Here is a 19,814-nt window from a genome sequence, read left to right on the forward strand (position 1 = left end):
TATTTTCTTTCTTAAATTTTTAATTTATTTTAATCAAATTAATTGATAATTATTCATGAATAAAATTATTATTTATTAATTTAATTTTTATCTATTATTAGATATATTCTATGAATACTTGATTTAAAATAAAATAAATATTATTTTATTATGAAAAATAAAGTGATGTAATGAAATTTTATAATTTATCACATTTGATTTTTATAAAATAATACTTTTTTCAGTAAATAATCATTTATAAAGAAATTTATTAATTTAACTAGAAAAAATAAAATTGTTTACATAAAAAACATATAAAAAAATATTATAAATAAAATAAAATAAAATAAATTTATTTATCATGTTATATTTAACGTATATTAATTTAATTAAAATTTAAAATATTATGAAAAAATTATAATTTAAAATATTTAAAAATTTTTATTTTTAAATTAATAAATTTTTTCATAATTAATTATTTTATAAAAAAAATATCATTTTATAAAAATTTAATGAAATAAATTTTAAAATCTCACTAAATAAACTTAATTTCTCGTTTTGAACCCATTAACAATAGAATACAAATTTTTTACTCGTACCTGCCCCAGCCAAACTAGAGAAAACTTGGGATTCCCAAGAGCACCTTCATGATTTTGCCAAATCATAATTTGCCACGTGTCCGTCACTCATTCGTTGCTCCCTTCCCTTGTTATTCCTCAAGAAATACACCACCTAACTTTTCCTTTTCTCTTTGCTCTCCTATCTCCTCCGAAACCCAAACAGAAAATCCGTCGCTCCTTTGAGATTCTCTGATCCTCAATTTCTCATCTAACTTATCTAAAATCCACATTTGACAAAACCCCAATATGGGGAATGCCCTGAGGTTACTCTATGGACATTGTTGCAAGCCCACTACAACAGGGGACTCTGAGTCATTGGGACCCCACGGCGTGTCTGCGGCCACCGTCAGTGTTTCAGCTCTTGCCCAAGATTTGTTTAACTTTGATATCACCTCCCAGGTATTCTTTTCTTTCTTATTGCCTGGTTAGATTTGAGGACCCTTTGGAAATTTTGGCTGCTCCATTCAATGTTGACTATGGTCACATCTGGGTCATTATGGAAGTCATTTGAGCTAACTAAATGTGATGGCTAGTTTACTTTCATCCCTTTAAAGTTAAATTTCTTTGTCTGGGTTTTGTTTTATAAGGTCCCCCAAGGGCTTAGTGAACATGTGGTCTCTTCCAAGAAAGCTCAAGCTAACTGGTAAATATTGGGACAGTCTTTATAGTCTTTCATGGCTGAGATGTAGTTGAGAATTGATTTTCATGACTTTCACTGTGAGGATTACCAGAAATAAATGAGAATTAGCGTAAAGATTATCTCCTATTTGTGATCTGTTTCAACCTTGAAAATCTATGAAAGGTATAGAAAGCTGTTAGATGCATGGAAAGAAGCAAAACCTCCACCAAGGACACCAGAAGAAGCTGCTAGACTTGTTATTCAGACCTTGAAAAGACATCAAACGGCAGATGTTGAGGTATAAACAGAAAACACCATTAGAGCACTAGGATATTTGCAAGATGATCACAACATAGAATTTTAATTAATGCAAGAAAGATTGTTTCTTGTTCTGTTTATAGGGATTACTGGCTTTTTATGGTCTCCCACTTCCTCATACTCTTGTTCCACTTTCTACTGGGGAACCAACATCATTACCCGAGGGGGTCAAGTTTGAGTTGCAGACTCTACCAGTGATGACAAAATCCCTCGCAAACTTAATAAGTGTTATAATCATCTTGAAGATGGGTTTGTTCTGATAAAATACACTTGATTGGATTCAGGTGGATGCAAAAGCTGTGCCTGATGGAGACACAATATCTGTCTACGTTAGCACTGCTGATCCTAGGGAGTCGTCCTGTGTTCCGAGGGATGTTCAAATGGCAGCTGTTCAAAGATCAAAGGCGCGTGCAGATAGGAATTATGAGAGAGCAGACGCACTCCACAAGAAAATTATTGACTCTGGATATGGGTTGGTTATCTACCTGCCATTGTATGAATTCAGTCCTAGCCATTGGTTTGTGATACAACTCTTCCTGCAGGATAATTAAGGTTCAAAATGAGGAGATTCTTGCTCGAAAATATCGCATTCGACTAAGGTAACACCTACTTGCAAGAGCCCTTCCTAAATCTTGGCGTGTCACATTAGAGACTAATGATTATTGGATTGGAAAAAACATAGGGGAATAGATGCACCAGAGAGTTCAATGCCGTATGGAAAAGAGGCACAGGAGGAGCTAGTTAAGCTTATCCAGGGGAAGTGTCTAAGAATCTTTGTTTATGAGGAAGATCGTTATGGCCGTAGCGTTGGTGATGTATATTGCAACGGCATATTTGCACAGGTAGCTGCCTCTCTAAAATTCATCACCTTATGACATGATTGAGCAAGAACATTATAGATGTTTTGTTTGTAACAGGAAGTAATGCTAAAGAAGGGGCTTGCATGGCATTATACTGCTTATGACCAACGATTCGAACTGGCAACGGTAAGTAATCGCAATGCCCTTATTCATTCCTGCACTTGCTTGTGTAAACTGTAAACCCTTCCTGGTCTAACTTTCATATTAATCATATTAGTGGGAGAAAGAGGCTCGAGCAAAACGTTTAGGCTTATGGGCTTCATCGAATCCTGAGAAGCCATGGGAATGGAGGAAGGACAGAAGAGAAGGCAGATGAAATTTTCTGAATACGTTTGCCCTGAATCACATTGAACATGCATGACCAAAACCAGGGCTATGATGACCAGCAAGTTTGTGTTGAGGGACCCAAGGCTGCTAGAACAGAGAAAAGAAAGCAAACATCTTTAGAACTCTACCTGCAAATGGCTAGCCAATTTATTATTTATGCAGTTATAATTAATAGTGTATCGAAAATCCAACTCCTACGTGTTAAATATCAGCGCGACTGATTATCTTTGCTAGAATGAAAATGTCAATATAATCATGCACTTTGATATGCAGATAATTGTTTGTTCCTTCAAATTCAATGCAGATCTAACTATTAAGCATGTCCATAGACAACAAGAAGTACTGGAATATTCTCTTATTCAACACTGGTAGTCAGAAACAATTGAAAGCAGAAGAAAATGAACAAAATCAAATTGATGAGGACCCAAAAAACTTCATATTTATTTGAATAGAATCACCGCATGTAAACATACATAGAGTTTAAAAAATACAAAGACAACTATTCAAATATTTTTGAGAGATAAAAAAGATATAGTCAGCCTCTGGATTGTTATGAAGTGTGGAAGTACACCTGAAGAATATGCTGCAAACAACAATAAACACGATTCAGTATATTCTGGAAGTTCGATGCCCAATGAGAAGCATTTGAAATTTGATCTTTCAAAGCTTGCTAGATCATTCGAGTAAGATTGCAATAACACTTGTTTGTGTTGTGAAATCATAAAATGCTAGTGCCTGATTCATCATTCTTGTCAATTTCCATTTGTCCCCCAAGTAATATGGATGTCAGCCTGGGTAGTGGTAAGATTACTTGTCCACTTTATCATTGCCACTACAATTCCTCATCTCTTCTGAGCTGGTAAAAGCTTCTTGCTAATTAGTTGAATACCATTCTTTTTTTTCATTCTTTTTCCTTTTTTCCTTTAATAAATCCCTGTGAATGATTGCTAATAAATGAAATTCCCAATCTGGTTTTCTGAGAGTTCACAATCTCTTTCAACTTAGCTTAAGAAAGATTACTTGATCTAGTTTAGGCATATAAAAGGAAGCATCAAAGAGCATGTGGGACAGTGACATGATACCTTACCTAGGGCCAATGTAACAACTAGGATAATAATATATTTCAGGATGCACAATATGCAAAAGCATTTGGAGTACTATTCCAAGTTGCTGCAATGAGGAAAATAATCACCATCAAATCAAATTAGGTAACTACTAACTAAAGTTGTGCTCATAAGTCAGCAGTACAAAAGCATCATTGAATTTTAAAGGGATTGATGCAAACCTCAGCCTGCATTAATGCATCTAAGGTAATCCATCAAAAGGTAAATCAAATTTGCCTATCATGCAGAATGAGCAAAGTTGAAGTGTGCCAGTTATTTTGAAAATAAAAGAGAAATTCAGGTGTCCTGATCATCCTGAAGTATTTCTCCTCTTCTTGTTCTTTTTATTAGTTTAATTAATTTATTTTTTGGGTCAGCAAAAGGAATATCATAAAGGGCGCAAAGAAGGTGATAGTAGGTAAAGTTAAGTAATGAACCACCATTCAACAGTTTAAGTTAACATTCAGAAAGAAAAATCAGTCAATTTCCAAAGAAACAAGATAAAGATGCACTGTAGCTAGCTCTCAGGATAAAATTCTCAGATTCAATTGGCATCGTAAAGTATGAATATCTCTAGAAACTAAAGTTTCAGTTAGGGGCAAAAGCTTGCTACTTCAGTCTTGCTCCTTTGAAACAGGTTTTGGATAATGTGGAAATATAAATACTGATTCCTGAATGGATGCAATACAGCAGTTGATGAAGGATATACTCTAAGACTACCAAAAATAAAGAAATGCACAAACAATTGATTATGTTAGCTTAGCTGACCTTACACATAATGTTTATACCTTTCAAAGTTTTCATGTCTGAGAGGTTTTAGAACCCCCTATGGGAAGAAATGTAGCAGTTCTGCGACTAAACGTCCAAGATGAACAAAAAAAATATGCAGATCAAATCAATCAATTTTTGCATGCTATCAGATTTAAGACAATAATTTAGACTATGCATCCACAAATAACTTTTATGCTCAGTCACAATAAAAATGAGTTTTTGTACTGCCATATCATACAAGAAGAAATTAGAATCAATTAAACGCGATTAGCAAATGAGCAAAAAGTTCACCTCAGATTCTCATTTGCAAGTTCAATGAGAATAACTATCTGCTATTATTTGCCTCCCGCTTTGCTTCATCTGAATCTGAGTCACTTGCATTATAACCTAAGGAAACGAAATAGAAATCTATTGAACAAACAGAGGAATAATAATCAAGGATTTGACTGATAGAAGGAGAGTTTACATACCTGGATGTTTATCACTCACTTTCCACACTGACGCCCGACTCTTTGAAGCTCTGTTAATCCACTCACAGCCCTTAAACACAAGAAAATCAACATCATTCAGAATTGCAAGTTCACTAACCAAAATATATAAGGAATTGCAATCCTAAGGGTATCAAACCCGAGAATACACAGTGATAAACTGGCAATTTATTATACGCTAAAATACTGCTGATTTGTCATGATAAAACCATATTAACTAATGCTTCCATTTTACAATTTTAGTCTTGAAAAAGATAGGAATAGAACAAAACTTTTATAATATAAAACAATTAAGAAGGAAGCAATATTTACAAGTTCACCACTTTCTCATTTGGCTGCTAAGAGAAGAACCCAAATTTTTGTAATTCTAGAGTTGTCTTATGTGCGGCCAAATTAACGGAAACTTCATCCTCAAAACAAGTACTAAACAAACATAAGTGGATAGTATTCTTTATTTAGGGAAGAAAATGCAATGTAGACCATGCAGCCACTGAAAAATTTAATAAATCCTTTGTCTTCCCAATTTAGGCAGCAACCAGACAGACATAGAAAGCCTAGCATCTTAGATGCTAGATACACAGAATTAGAGACAAAATATGAATGAAAAAAAGAAAATGCTAAGAGCCAAACGCTATTTGGCTTAAATTAAACTGTGCTTTCCTTCCTCTACAAACAAAATCAACAAGGGTTCCAAAACTCCAATCTTTCTTTCTTAATAAAACTTGAAATGGAAAAAACCATGCTTATCCTAAAACCAAACTCAATGCATTTATAATAACATAAAAAAATCCAACAAAGCTAAGCAAACCCACAATCCTAATAAGCTAATACCAACATTTTAATTAGAAAACGATGAATGAAAAAACAAACGAATAAAAATTGAAACCTTTTGGGCATTTTTCTGAACACCATATCCACTGTAATACATCTGACCCACAAGGACCTGCATGGCAATATCACCAGCATTGGCCTCCCTAAGTGTGTCTTGAAACCACCGTTTTGCGCACAAGGAGACTACCTGGGAAAGCGGCACACCATTCAGGCCATCAAGACAGAGCGAGCTATCCTCCATCTTCTTTACCTTGAGTGGCTGGGAGTCAACTCGGACCTGTCTGGGCCAAAGGGGAATTAAAGGCGCTGCTTTTGAGCGTTTAGGTTGGTGGGAAGAGGCTATTTTGGTGAGTTCTTGGAGTTTCCCGGTGAAAGGAAGAGACTTCCCCATTAAAGAAAAAGAGAACCAATATGAAGTAAATTTTTTTTTTTTTTAAATGTTGCTTTTGGGCTATGGTTACTTTGCTGGGGTCTTTGCGTGTTCTTGCTTTCGGCTTTCTACCAAATTTCTTATCTGATTTTCGAAGTGGGGGAGATTGCGGAATTGTTTAGAACTTTAGATCTTTCTTTATTCATCATTCGTGGGACGTAAAATGACAGGGTCTGGAGCATTTTTAGCATTTCTGTTGATGGAAGGACAAAAAAAAATAGCCTTGACCAATCATTTTATCTTGACTTAACCGGATTTCAATATTATCCCCCAAATTTGAGAGTTATTTTCATCCTTATACTTTAATTTATATTATAAAAATATTTATATTTTAATTTAATATTATCAAAAGTCCCTTATGTCACTTTTCAATCCACCGCATGGCATTTTAATAATAATAATTAAAAAAAAATTCCCTCCTCTACCTCTTCCCTTTTCTCCCTTTGGTGTAATCTTGCTATCTCTTCATGCAAACCCGGATTCATTCCATTTGATTAACCAAAATCAGTAACAAAATAAAATCAAATGTTTTCAAGCAAACCCAGATGTATACAAAAATGAAAATCAAAACTCAAAAGAAAAAATGATTAAACTTATATACAATATAAATCATCATTCATTACAATATGCAACAATATCAATCACAATCAAATTTAACAAAATTAATCAATTCACACCAACAAAATTGATCCATCTCACAAAACAAAACTAAATTAATAAAATTAATTCAATCCCACAAAAGCCAGTTAATAAATTTCAACTAGATAACAACCCAAGTGAAAAAGATGGAACAAAATTCAACTCACTGAAGACCCAAACTGCATGAATGAGATGAGAACTAGAGAATAAGATGAGAAAGGTGGAGGGAGGCTAAATTTCAACCCTATTAACAAAATTGATTAGGATATAAACTAATTAATAAAATTTCAACCTAGATGAACACGAAATTTCAATTACTAAAGAACAAAAGGGAAGGCAGGGCAGTGTAATGTCCGACTAGTGAGAAGAAAAACAAGTTGAGACTTTGAGAAACAGAGGCAAGAGGGGCTGATTTTGTGGATGTGAGGATTCGAGAACCTTCCTCCATGGCAGGCAAAGCACAATCTGTGAGATTGTAAGGTTTTAACCTTCGAGAAACAGAGATGCGAGGATGTGAAACGCTTCAAGACATTAAGCAAAATGAAAGCAGTGAAAAGGCGTGAAAGATAGCAAACCATAGATGAAGAATGACTAAGGTTATGAGGAAGGAGTGAAAAGGCGAGTTATAGGAAAAATAAAAGATGACGTAAGGGAAGCTAGAAAGGGGAGAGGTGGATTTGTGAGGGTAGAGTAGAGTGTGGCTAAAGGCAAAAGAGTTATCGGCTTGCCAATGATGAGATTTTAGGAGGTTTAAGGTGGGGCAGAGTTATGGATGAGATGAGATTGAGAAGAAAATAAAAGGGATTCGACCATTAGGGAAGAGAAAACCAATGATTGAAGAGAAGAGAAAGGGCAGGAGAGAAAATTTTTTTTTTATTATTATTAAAATGCTATATGGTGGAGAGAGACCTTTTTATATTGTTTTAATTCCACAAAAGCATGTCCATTTTCAGCATTTGATCAGAACTCTCATTGGAAAGTGGCATAAGAGACCTTCGATAGTGTTAAATTGAAGTTTAAATATTTTCATGACATAGATTGAAATTCAATGATATTAATAAATAATCCTTAAAGTTGAGGGATGAGTAAAATTTAGCTATATTATATGGATGCACTCAATCTATAACTGACTCCACAGAATAACATATTATTATCTTTTATTATAAAATAATTTGTTTATATATTTATGTATTATAATTTAATAAAAAATATAAATATATTATTAAAATTATATTTAAAACTTATAATTTTAACTTATATTTTATTTTTAATAAATAAATTTATATTTTATATTAATAAATTAAAATTAAAAAAATTCTTATGAGAAAACTCACTTGCTCGCTTTTATGCAGGGAAGATCCCTATCTTAATCCTAAATTATGTGGAGCAGGGATGGGAATGAGGAGACGATTCTTGTCCCTGACTCATTCCGTTGCCATTCCTATCACTATCGTCTCTTATCTAGTTCTAGGCTGTGACTCCGAGTAAAGCTTCTTAGAAATAAGTGAATGATCTGTGGGTGAGGAACAATCCGACCCAATTAATAATTGTAGAGTTTTATTCCTAATATGATTTAATTTTGAATATCTCATCATATCTAAATGTCTCAAGTTTTAGTCCAGTCAGTAAGGATGTGAACACTTCTTATCAATTAAGATTCAACTCCATTATGAAACACTTTAGAATTATTTATTTTGAATGAATTATTTCGATGTAAGGTAGTGCACTCTTAAGATTGTTTAAAGAGAAGACTAAACCTTGACACGCAAAAACTAGCCCAAATATACTTCTAAAAAAAATCTCGTGATAGAGCTGGGAGTGCTGGCCTAAGTTCTTATCTGAAAAAAAAATGCTCAATCATGGCAGCTAAAGTCTGTGAGATACGTGCCCAGCTCTAACTTAATTTAATTATCAAAAAAACTTTCATTACATAAAGGTTTCACCAAATTTATATTGAGTCAATATTTATATATAATGCCTTTACAAACAAAAAGGTAAATATATTACTACACTAAGTAATGATAATTATGATTCTAACTCTCAATTTTTTTAAATAAACTTTTAAGTTGTTTAGTGTTAGATTAACATGTAATTTGATGGAGCATAAGCAATGAGTAAATTGTATGGAAAATAAATTCTGGAAAAGTTTATCTAAAAACCATAAACATAAGAGTAGCAATTCCTTGTGTTATAAGTTTGTATTTTAATTAAGCCTAGTTAACATATGGAGTCGTTTTCAAGTTGCCTCACAGGCTAGCTAGTTGTTTGCTTTTATTATCTTTTTTCTTTAAGTTGAAAGAGTGAAAGGGTATAGCTCACACAAAGCGAGAAAAGCTCCCAACATTCATTCAAACTGAAATACCATGGAATTCGTTTTTCAAAAAAGGAAACAAGATCCGAAAACTACAGAAGGCAACCAAATCCCAACAGCTAATCTCCATTAATTTACACAATGCCCAATTTTCAAATCTTTATTGGACAAAAAGAAATGGAAAATCCATCAAGAAAATTCTACAAAATTCTGGAAACAATTCCCAAACATTAACTTTAGCACCAAAACCTAAAGAAAAGGAAAAATCAATCTCTCTCTCTCTCTCTTTGCTGTACGTTCTTCAATTTCTACACAGTTTCTTGAGAGGCACTGCAATGGATCTCTCTGGCGGATGGACTTTTGGGGTTCCTTCTATTAGTGTTCTTGGGGATGGTTATTGCTTCCCTTATCCTAAGGAGTTGATTGTGAAGAAGAAGATTAAAAAGCTATCTAATGCACAATTTGAAGTTTTTGATCAGACTGGAAATCTTCTCCTCCAAGTAGATGGTGGAGTCTGGAATTTGAAGATGAAAAGAATTTTGCGCGATCCTGCAGGCATTCCTATTCTCACACTGTGTGGAAAGGTAATTATTCATTCATTCATTCATTCATAAATTTCATAGAAATTAACTAATAGTTTACGTAAATTATTGAAGAATCTGATTTTTTTTTTGTTTTTTTAAATGTGTGAAGGCACTTACATTTTGGCATAAATGGAAGGCTCATGGAGGTGAAAATACAAATGAAAATAATATCCTCTTCAGTGTAAAACAATCTCATCCTCTTCAAATTAAAAAAGAGCTTCATGTTTTCTTGGCAAATTTCAAGAAAAAAATCCCTGATTTCCATGTTACTGGATCTTACACTTCTTTGTCCTTCAAAGTTTTCAAAGGCCACCGGCTTCTTGCAGAGGTACCAACCTTTCAGATTTGCATGCAATTTTCTTCAGATTTATTTTAATAAAATTAATTAAAAGAAAATATTAAAAATCTATTATTTGGAGATCATAATATTAAAAAATTGATGGTAATATTGATATGATTGAACTGATGTGACAATTTATACAGGTAAAGCATAACTTCACATTGGAAAGCTTCTGCAAGGGAAAGGAAAAATACAGAGTTAAAGTATATCCAGAGGTGGATTTTGCATTCATTGTGGCATTGTTAGTAATTCTTGATGAGAATGACACCCCTTAATTGTCTCTTCATCAAAGGGTTTTTTTTTTTTAATCTTATATTTACTTTTTAATCCCTTTTAATTATTCTTATAATATATGTAATTTTCTATTCGTCATTATTAAATTTCTAAATATTGAATTTTTATCATTAACTATTATGCCAACTTAGCTTAAATAAATAATTAAAAATATATCATTCATCTGTTATATAATTTTAACTTATAATATATAAAAAATTAATATGACAAATAACAATATATTTATTCATCACATTCACATAATATTTATTCATAAAATCAATTTTTTAGATGTTAAATAATTATGAGAAATAATGTAATTATTATAAATAAAATCCATTGGAATAAATAAATAATTTATTGGCTTCAATCCCAAATGGGCCCAATATGGGCTTTTGTTCTTAAAACAAACACTTTTCTTCTCTTTTTCTTTCATTCTGGATAAAATGAAGCTTTCATTTCTTTTCTCTCTCTAGTTTCCATCCTCATATCCTTTATTTATTTATTTTTTCTGCATTATCTTCCATTTTTAAGAACCCAATAGTTAGACGAAAATTAAAGAAAACCAGTTTTCTTATCATTATTGCAAGGGAAATTTTTATATACACTCAATCTTACATATGATCTATCGTATTTTTAAATAAAAATCATAATAATTTCAAATGATATGTTTATAAATTTGATTGGTGAATAGGTGAAAGGATTTGGCAAATAGAGGTGTGAAGCACAATTTCATCATCATCATCAACTAATAGAAGCAAATTAGTGAAATAAGGAGGAAAATGGGAATGGGATTCATGTCTCCAAATTTTATGATGCATTCCTTTTTTGGGTATCATTAAATTAGCCCACTAGATGAAGGAAAAGAAAATTTATTTTAAAAAAAAAATTACATCAATGAATAATTACCCCCACAACAAATTTCAAAAAAATGGCTGCCACTATCACAGTAAGTCCAACTTCATACTATAAAGAAAATAACTTCTTCTATGCGTCTGAAAGTGAATAGCTAACTCATGAAATTCTTATCTTTTGGATTTAGCTAAAGTCTTGTTCCTACTTCTTATACAGACTTTGGATTTGCTTCTGACTAGGAATAGGAGTTGATATCAAAGCAGCACTTGGAGTCTAGATTACATAAGAGTTTACAAATACTAAGACTGTAATTACAGATAAATATTCCGAGATCCATATCTTTAATAACTGATCCGAGTGTTACAGTATAAACAAGGCGAGCATAACCTTATCCGAATATCCATCTATTAGCTGAGCACCATTTTTAGGTACTGTTGTATACTTTTGTTTAATTTCATTTGTTATATATAGAAATGAATATCAGGATTTCTTTCATTAAAAAAAAGAAGGAAAACGCAAGTATCAAAATCAATTGAAAAAGTCTTCTCTTTTATTCCCTTCTGTTCATGATTGCTGGGAGAAAATTAACTTGTATGATTACAGTAATGACATTAATAGTTTTATTATGAATTTAACGATAATAGAGTGAGTTGATTAAAAGAAAATTGAAAATGTATATGTTACAGAAGAATCATGTTGAAATATTTAAAAAAAAAAAAACTCGCTCATTAAAATAATTTGTGTATATTTTAGTTTTTCTTATTTAATAGATATATAATAGTTTAGGTAAAAGTATTTTTCTTTTTTTTTTTTGTCCTCTTAAGATAATTAATTTTAAAATAGATAAATGAAAATACTTGAATTCGAGATTAGGGATGACAACGGGTTAGGTTTTGTAAGTATCTGATTCAATAAAAACCTAATAGGATTAATTTTGATAGTATATAATCGAGTTTAGAATAAATTCGAATTTAAAGAATAAACTCGTGACGGGTTCAGATAGAATTTAGATTTTACATGTTTGGTATTCATTACTTAAATTTGTTTATATAAATATTTAATTAAATATAAAATATATTTTTCACAATATTGTTTATAAATTTATATATATATTTTTTATTTTATACAAAATGGAATTTAAATTTTGTATGGAATTATTAATTTTAAAATATAAATTATTGATCAAAATATTTTTAATGTAAATATTAATTAAAATATATAAAATTAAATGAGTTGAAATTTTTTTTTAAATATAATTAGGTTTGGGACGAATTTAATAATTAAAAATAAATTTTAATCAAGTCTAAGATAAATTTAAATTTTAAAAATATTAATCAAATTTAAACAAAATAATTTTCGTGTACACCCTACTTATCATCATCCCTATTTGAGACTTTCCCTCCACCAGTAGAAGGACCTTTAAAGGTTGAGGAAGAACCTCTTATTAGTTTTGTAAGAAAAAATCTAAAATAAATAGTTAAAGAAAGGAGCAATTTTATAGTGGATTGGTTATTCCATGTAAGTAGTTTACATTGAATAGGAATCAAATAGAAAATTTATACAAAAATTAATTAAATTATTTAAAAAAAAACTACATGGTAGTTATAATTTATGGGGCTCACTTTTATATACACGCATTGTTGTCTCAAAATAGTCTAAGAGGGGGTGAATTGGATTTTAACAATTTTTCTGCTCTTTCTTGTAGCCTAATGAAAAATTGCGACTTTTTTCAACTAGGTGCTTCTTATTATATAATGACAGTGATATGTATTTCAATAAAGTATCCCTAAGTTGCAATTCAACCTTTAATCAATATTTATAGCAATTGTTAACATAACATGCATCACAATATATTCAACTAGTTTCTCATCATACTCATAAATTCTCAAATATACCAACTCAATCTATTCATTCAACATTCAGTGTCATGTATATAAAAAAAATTAAATTGCACAAAAGTAAAGAGGTTAAGGTGAGAGAGATCAAACACAATGATTTTTATAGTGGTTCGGCTTAACTAGCCTACATCCACTCTCTCAAAGAACCCTCTTTGAGTCTTCTCTCCACTATTTGCTCTTTTAAAGGTAAGAGATCAAAAGCCCTTTACAACTTTTCAACACCAAGCTTTTACCAAGGCAGATTAAACCTTTGACAAGTGCTATCTCAAGCACTTACTCTCTCTCAAGCTTCAATAGGTGCTTGTACAACCTCTCTTAAATGCAATTCAAAGTTTTAGTACTCACTCTCACTTAATACAAATCAAGCTATAAAGAAGAGATGAGTTGATTTGCCAATAGTAGCTCAAAGACTTTAAAGCTCTTGAATGAAAGCAATAAATGAAAAATCAAAGTTGGAGTTCAAAGGTAAGCTTTCATCAAGTGTAAAATGGAGTAAAGAAGGTGTATTTATAGTCCCAAATCATTTTAGATCGTTTGAAACCTTTTTGGAACGTTATACACACTGCTCAAGACAAAATAGCCGTTATTTTGTCTTTTTGTGCGAAGTTGAGCAGCTCTGATCATTTAGCAAACTAATGAAATTTTGGCAACAGTAGTAAACTAGTTAGTAAACTAATGTTTTAGCAAACATATTAGCAAACTAATATTTTAGCAAACCAGTTAGCAAACTAAGTCAACAGCTGCATGTCTCAACTTGTAATACTTAAAAAATCTAATTTAGACCTTAAAAAAAATATGTTCCAATAGTAGTGTCCAAGGTCATGATGAGAGAAAATCTTTAAAAGAAAATTTAATTTTGAGCTCTATTAGACTAACCTTTCATCTATTCTTTTCACATAAGTCCTAAGACTCAATTTATAACTCTATGTCTTTCATACCTTTATCTTGAGTCTTACATAATCTTGTCCTTTCTCATCTTGGATTTGACTTGAGATACCTTTGAGTATTCTTCCTCCTTAGATGCAACTTCAAAGATTCTTTAGGAATAAGAGAAAGAATCTACACATCACTTTAAAGTTGGGTTAGATAGATTCTATTTGAGTTTTGTTATCATCAAAATCAATGCTCATTTTGAGCTACACGGGGTCAACACGCATATTTTTATTAAATTGTCATTTTATATAGACTATCCTGAATCATAATTGTATGATATAATTTTTGGAAAGGAAAGAAAAACTCCTAAACATAAGTAATTTAGAGGGTGTTTGGTTTAACTATTAAATGCAGCCTATAGCTGGTAAGCATCCAAATAACTGAATCAAAGTGTTTGGTAAATTTTTGAAAACATAACTGATGGCTGATAGATAACTTTTATAATAGTCTAATTTTAATGTATTTCGTAAAAGAATTTTTTTTATCCCCTTATATACACCTTGCACTTTTCTGCATGCTGGTATAATTGGTTTGGAAATATATTAGAAGGTATATATATAAAATAGATTAAAAATTATATATTTATTTTAATAGTTTAATAAATTATATAATTTAATAAATTAATAATTGTATTTTTATTTAATTATTTTATTAAATTATATATATATACATTTAGATCGTCATTTTATATATTAATAAAAACAGTTAGATAAAATTTATCAAACACCTAATATCAATTATTATCGGTTATCGCTAACAAAAATAATTATTGATTACATGTAACATTTAAACCAAACAGTATTTTCCCTGTGGTTTTGCTGTGCAGTTAGACTTTTAGTGCCTTTCAAGAAACAGAAAAACTACGCTCCAATTGCACAGAAAAGTCTATAAAAAATCAACAAAGTTTATCTCTTTAGAATTCAAATGCTTGACAAATTCAAATCTTAATGATATCTACTTCCTCCCATCCATATCTTCCCATAATAAAGCTAATCTTCTTCTTCTTCTTCGTCTTTTTTCTCTTTTTTTTTTTTTTTTTTTTTCTTTTTTTTTTTGAAAAGTAAATCACTCTCACCATTTGATCTTAAAATTAAGTTGGTGATCAATTAAGCTACCTTAATTGATTAATCATGAGTCATGATAAGTTTAAGTTTCCCTTCTCATCTTATATAATATACATTAATTATCAACATCATAAGATAACCTATATATATATATATATATATATCTATAATTAGTATTCTTTTTTGCTGTTAGCCAATTAATGTTGCGTGTAATTAGGGTAAGATTAGCAATTAAGTATATCAGCTAATTAAATATGTATAAGATACGCAAAAATAAAAAAGGAAAGAAAGAAAACTACTTGTAAATTGGCATTTAATTCATAACAGAACAACTAGAAATGTTGAAGAGATTGCAAGAAAATGACATGACAAGATTAGCACAAAAACTATTTGATGGTATCTATTAATCTATTCCTTATTTCCACAATTACAGTTACCAAGATTATTCATCAATCAATGAATTATCATGGGTGTCGCTTTAGACATGAACATTAACTTTATAATAAGATTGATTTGACAAAATGAAAGAAACCCTTAAGCCAGTAGATAGAATAAGTTGAAATAGGAAGCTCAAATGATCAACATGGCTCCTTAAAAATCCCAAATACCCACAAGATAAATTCCCACTTTTTAAAGAAAAAGTGAGTGGATTCTAACAAAGATAGGAAAGGAAAAAAAAGGGTATCCTCCAGCATCTCAAATCAAAGTCCATTTTGTGCACATTGAGTGATTTAATTTGGTATATATGTGGTCTCCACCGCCTTTTCCTGGTTCAACCCTTTCAATTGTATTGATATTAAAGTTAACCACTTATATTTGGTCTTCTTATAATCATATTGAATTAAAATATATTAGAGAGATAGAGAGAGCTTGTGTTGTTAAATTGCATGAACTATTGATCGATAAGGAGAAATAATGGTGGAATATTATTCCATGTCACATATCAAGAAACTATATGTAGAACAATATATGTTCTTTAGTATATATTGGCATCATATACACTAAATTAATTGTTCTTTAGACACTTTCTTGTATTGGCCAGCATTCCCCATCACCTTCATTAATTCTCTTGCATTTTGCCTTTAGTTTGATCACTATATATATATATATATGTATAATTTAAAATTTCTATAAAAACAAGAATATACCTTTCTGATGAGTATATTTTTATTCTATTAATTAAAAAATTTAAATTTCTCCCTATTGCTTGAAAAAAACAGCCGCCAAAAGAATATATTAAAAAGAAAGAGAGAGAATTGCTTAATTAAAGCTAAATTTTAAGGGAAAATAAAATAATTACAGCATAAATATGGGAATATTTTGTTAATTTTTGGTAAAAATCAAACATTAATTTAAGATTTGGAACATTTTATGATGACGAGACGAGATGCTTGTCATAGATAATTAAATTTTAAGGATATATACAGACATTTTTGACATCAGAAACATATGGGTAGCTGGTTGTGCTTGTGCATGCATGCATGGATAATTGAACAATTAATTAAAAAAATCTAGTGCTTAATTAAGAGTTAATTGTCATATTATTAAGCTAAGTTCATTGAATTATGTGTCTATCCATGTGAGGTTTATGAATTGAAGTAGTCATCTCGAATAGTTCAAATCCAAGTTGTTTTTGTCTGATTTGGTCAAATGGGGTAAGCTTAGCTCGATCCCACCTTTTATTATTTGGTGTGCATTACCGCTTCCTATTTCAAAACCATTGGAGTTTAAGGGTTTCATCAATAATTGTGCATTGTTTATTTGTAAGGGTATGATATTGTAGCCACCCACCCACGTCCCAGGATGTTCAATTGTTCACTCACACTTTACATGTGATCTCCAGCTCCAATCCTTTAATGTCATGAGGCTGCACGCTTATGCCAACACTGGACCTACTTCTTCTGTTTCCGTTGTTTTAATTGTCTTTGCTGACTGTATCAGATCACCAACCGTTTAGACCTACCCACAGGTCTGTTCGGCTTGTGGACTGAATTGAAATTGGCCTAGTCAAATTCAGGATTGAATCAGATTAATGATTTCGAGCTTTGATAAGTCGGTTTGAATAAGCGATTACAAACCACAATATGCGCGATTTATTTATTTTATAAAAAATATATATTTTTTAAAAATTTATATTTTTATATTTTTAATATTTGAGACGCTTAAAATAATTAATCGAAAAGTATTTTAACCTAAATGCCTACAATTGTTTTGCTACGATAGGATGAGGACAAAACCATCATTTCAAGATGACTCGTTCGTTCTTCTTATTAGGCATTGTTTGCAGCATCAATTCTTAAGGTCCTGTTTTACATTGAGATTAGGGCTGGGCATCGACTCTGGTCGGGTTCAGAGTCTGAATCGATAATTCGGATTCAAAATTTAAAAAATTAAAATTTTTTTTATTTGGATATTAATTCAATTTCGAATTTTATTATTAAATTATAACTCTTTAAAGAAAAATGTTTTATAATTCATCCAAACATTTATAAAAAAAATATAAAAAATCAATGAATTTTAAAGCCAAAATATCCAAGAGGAAACGTAAGAAAAGCACAATAGCACAACTTTATTATGCAATATGGACACCAAATTACAAACATAGGCACTTCAACAATTGAACCACTAGCTCTCACCATCATGGCTCCACACATAAACACACAAAAGGAGCAGATTTCAAACCAAACAAACAAGCCCTTAATGACTCACATCTCTGTTCGGATACGATAGACACGTGCAGCGTTTTCTTTATTCCGATACTATAATATAATAATAACGACTGCACTTGATCAGGAACAGAGAAGGCTAATTTTGGCTAAATTGCCAACACCAAACCCGGCACTGACTTCCCGACCCGATTGGAGAGACTGCTCTCCCAAACGAACGGGCAATGCACGGGAGTTATCTCCGCCGATGAAGATGACGATGAAGACGGAGATGAATAATCAGAAGGCTCTGATTGATCTTGGTTTCCAAGACGAGTAACAGTAAGAGAAGTATTGAAGTACTCTCGCACCTGGGTAATTATCCCATCCGTGACGGTCCAAGCGTGAACCCAAGAAATGGCGCGGCTAGAATCGCAGCCTTCAGCAATCACGATCGATCCAAAGGCCCTGATGACCTCCGGGTTGAACTCAAAACCAGTGGAGCTTTTTCCAACTTTTCCTGATGATACGGTGTCAGTACCAGTGAGAAGGCGCATCATAAACTGGTGAGACGGAGGGCCATGGAACCACCACTCGAGGTCGGAGGCGAGGATCTTTTGAACAGTGTCCACGTCTCGAGATCTTAAGGCCTCATAGAGGTCAAGAACCACCTCTTGGTTCTTTCTTGATGATTCTTCCAGTATTTCCTCTGAGTTAGCCAGTTCGAGAATAAGCCCGGAGTCGGCCCTTTAACACAGAAGCTAAGAGATAAAGAGAACAGAGAGTTCTAAAAAGAGAGAGAAATGGTTTATGAAAAAGGAACCAGAAGAAACTGGTGAAGGTTTTAAATGGAGAAGGAGGGCATTATATAGAGAGGTGGAGATAAAGGTGGTTTTTGATTCTCTGCTTCCAGGTTGAGTCGCTGATGGATCTTTCGGTCATTTCAAGTATGCAAACAGACGTGTCGATGTTTCATTGGATAAAGGATGAGACGTGTCGAGAAGAGTGGAGAAATAATCAAGCCTGTTTTTTTGACTTGCTCAATTGAAAATGCAGAAGTTTTCAGTTTACGCTATCCACTTGTTTGTAAGGGAGTTTTTTTTTTTTTTTTTTTTTTTTTTTTCAATTGTAAAAAAAAATTCTAAAATTTATTTTATTATTTTATAACTAAAATATCCTAAATTAAAATTAAATTTAAATTTAAAAAAAATTTCAATAAATACTTTTAAAATAATATTTCTTTTCAATATTATTTCAATAATGACGTTAACAAATTATAAAAAAATATTTTTAATCATATTAAGTTTTCTTAAAATTGGCGTTTAAAATTGTGCTTCAAAAAATGAGCTCTCTTAATTTAATAAAAAACAGATTGTTTATGGTTGAATTAGGAGATTGCTAATCTAAATAGTAAGATTATTAATTATTGTACATAATACCACTACTTAATTTGTAAAAAAATAATAATTTATATTATATATGAAATATTTTTATCCAAGTTCGATTTATCATTAACTCAAGATATAAAATGTGAAATTTATATATTTAATAAATATATATAATATATATTAGATTTTAAATTTATGATAGGCTGAGTTCAGATAAGAAAATTTTATTATATAAAACTAAAACATACTTATATAAAATGATGTTAAAAAGTTAGTTATGACTTGTGAAAGGAAAATTATAATAATATTTTAAAAAGTTTCTAATTCTTAAAAAAAAATATTATAAATAAATTTTAAATAAATTTTAATTAAGGAAAATATTTCAAGAAAAAAAAAGAGAGAAGGAAGTTTAAGAAATAAGTTAATTTCCCAACTTTGCAAGCCTAATGTAGCTTAGTAGCAACAAAAATGAATTTTGTTTGCTTAAAAGCAATAGGATTTTTTTTTTATATAGTTGGGTTTGGATTAGAATTCAAAT

At 31.1% G+C, this 19,814-nt stretch overlaps 4 protein-coding genes across 6 annotated transcripts; 2 read left to right on the forward strand and 2 right to left on the reverse strand.

Annotated features, from left to right (window-relative positions):
- The first annotated feature begins 735 nt into the window (after positions 1-735).
- LOC131177388 (staphylococcal-like nuclease CAN2) lies at positions 736-2,934 on the forward strand. The gene is made up of 9 exons (XM_058142352.1): positions 736-998; positions 1,187-1,242; positions 1,402-1,516; positions 1,620-1,730; positions 1,821-2,008; positions 2,079-2,135; positions 2,219-2,378; positions 2,454-2,522; positions 2,614-2,934. Exons 1-9 carry the CDS (start codon positions 846-848, stop codon positions 2,710-2,712), a joined length of 1,008 nt encoding a protein of 335 aa, XP_057998335.1. The 5' UTR covers positions 736-845; the 3' UTR covers positions 2,713-2,934.
- A 202-nt stretch (positions 2,935-3,136) lies between these two features.
- LOC110656468 (uncharacterized) lies at positions 3,137-6,608 on the reverse strand. Of its 3 annotated transcripts, XR_002495127.2 has the most exons (5): positions 5,972-6,608; positions 5,068-5,137; positions 4,889-4,984; positions 3,811-3,893; positions 3,137-3,306 (listed from the first exon to the last, which is right to left on the reverse strand). XR_002495127.2 is itself a non-coding variant. In XM_021813293.2 (4 exons), exons 1-3 carry the CDS (start codon positions 6,305-6,307, stop codon positions 4,923-4,925), a joined length of 468 nt encoding a protein of 155 aa, XP_021668985.2. In that variant the 5' UTR covers positions 6,308-6,608; the 3' UTR covers positions 3,137-3,893; positions 4,889-4,922. The 3 variants fall into 3 exon arrangements, 2 of the variants coding, with proteins under 2 accessions (XP_021668985.2, XP_021668983.2); XM_021813293.2 differs by having other exon boundaries at positions 3,137-3,893; XM_021813291.2 differs by lacking the exon at positions 3,811-3,893 and having other exon boundaries at positions 5,972-6,606.
- Positions 6,609-9,303: 2,695 nt separating this feature from the next.
- LOC110656447 (protein LURP-one-related 14) lies at positions 9,304-10,508 on the forward strand. Its single transcript, XM_058142353.1, has 3 exons — positions 9,304-9,880; positions 9,990-10,208; positions 10,364-10,508. Exons 1-3 carry the CDS (start codon positions 9,632-9,634, stop codon positions 10,493-10,495), a joined length of 600 nt encoding a protein of 199 aa, XP_057998336.1. The 5' UTR covers positions 9,304-9,631; the 3' UTR covers positions 10,496-10,508.
- A 7,280-nt stretch (positions 10,509-17,788) lies between these two features.
- LOC131177389 (wound-induced protein 1-like) lies at positions 17,789-18,726 on the reverse strand. Its single transcript, XM_058142354.1, has one exon. The coding sequence runs from the start codon at positions 18,446-18,448 to the stop codon at positions 18,059-18,061; it is 390 nt and encodes a 129-aa protein (XP_057998337.1). The 5' UTR covers positions 18,449-18,726; the 3' UTR covers positions 17,789-18,058.
- Between the last annotated feature and the right edge of the window lie 1,088 nt (positions 18,727-19,814).

The sequence above is a fragment of the Hevea brasiliensis genome, unplaced genomic scaffold, assembly GCF_030052815.1.
Source record: "Hevea brasiliensis isolate MT/VB/25A 57/8 unplaced genomic scaffold, ASM3005281v1 Scaf439, whole genome shotgun sequence".
Lineage (NCBI taxonomy): Eukaryota > Viridiplantae > Streptophyta > Magnoliopsida > Malpighiales > Euphorbiaceae > Hevea > Hevea brasiliensis.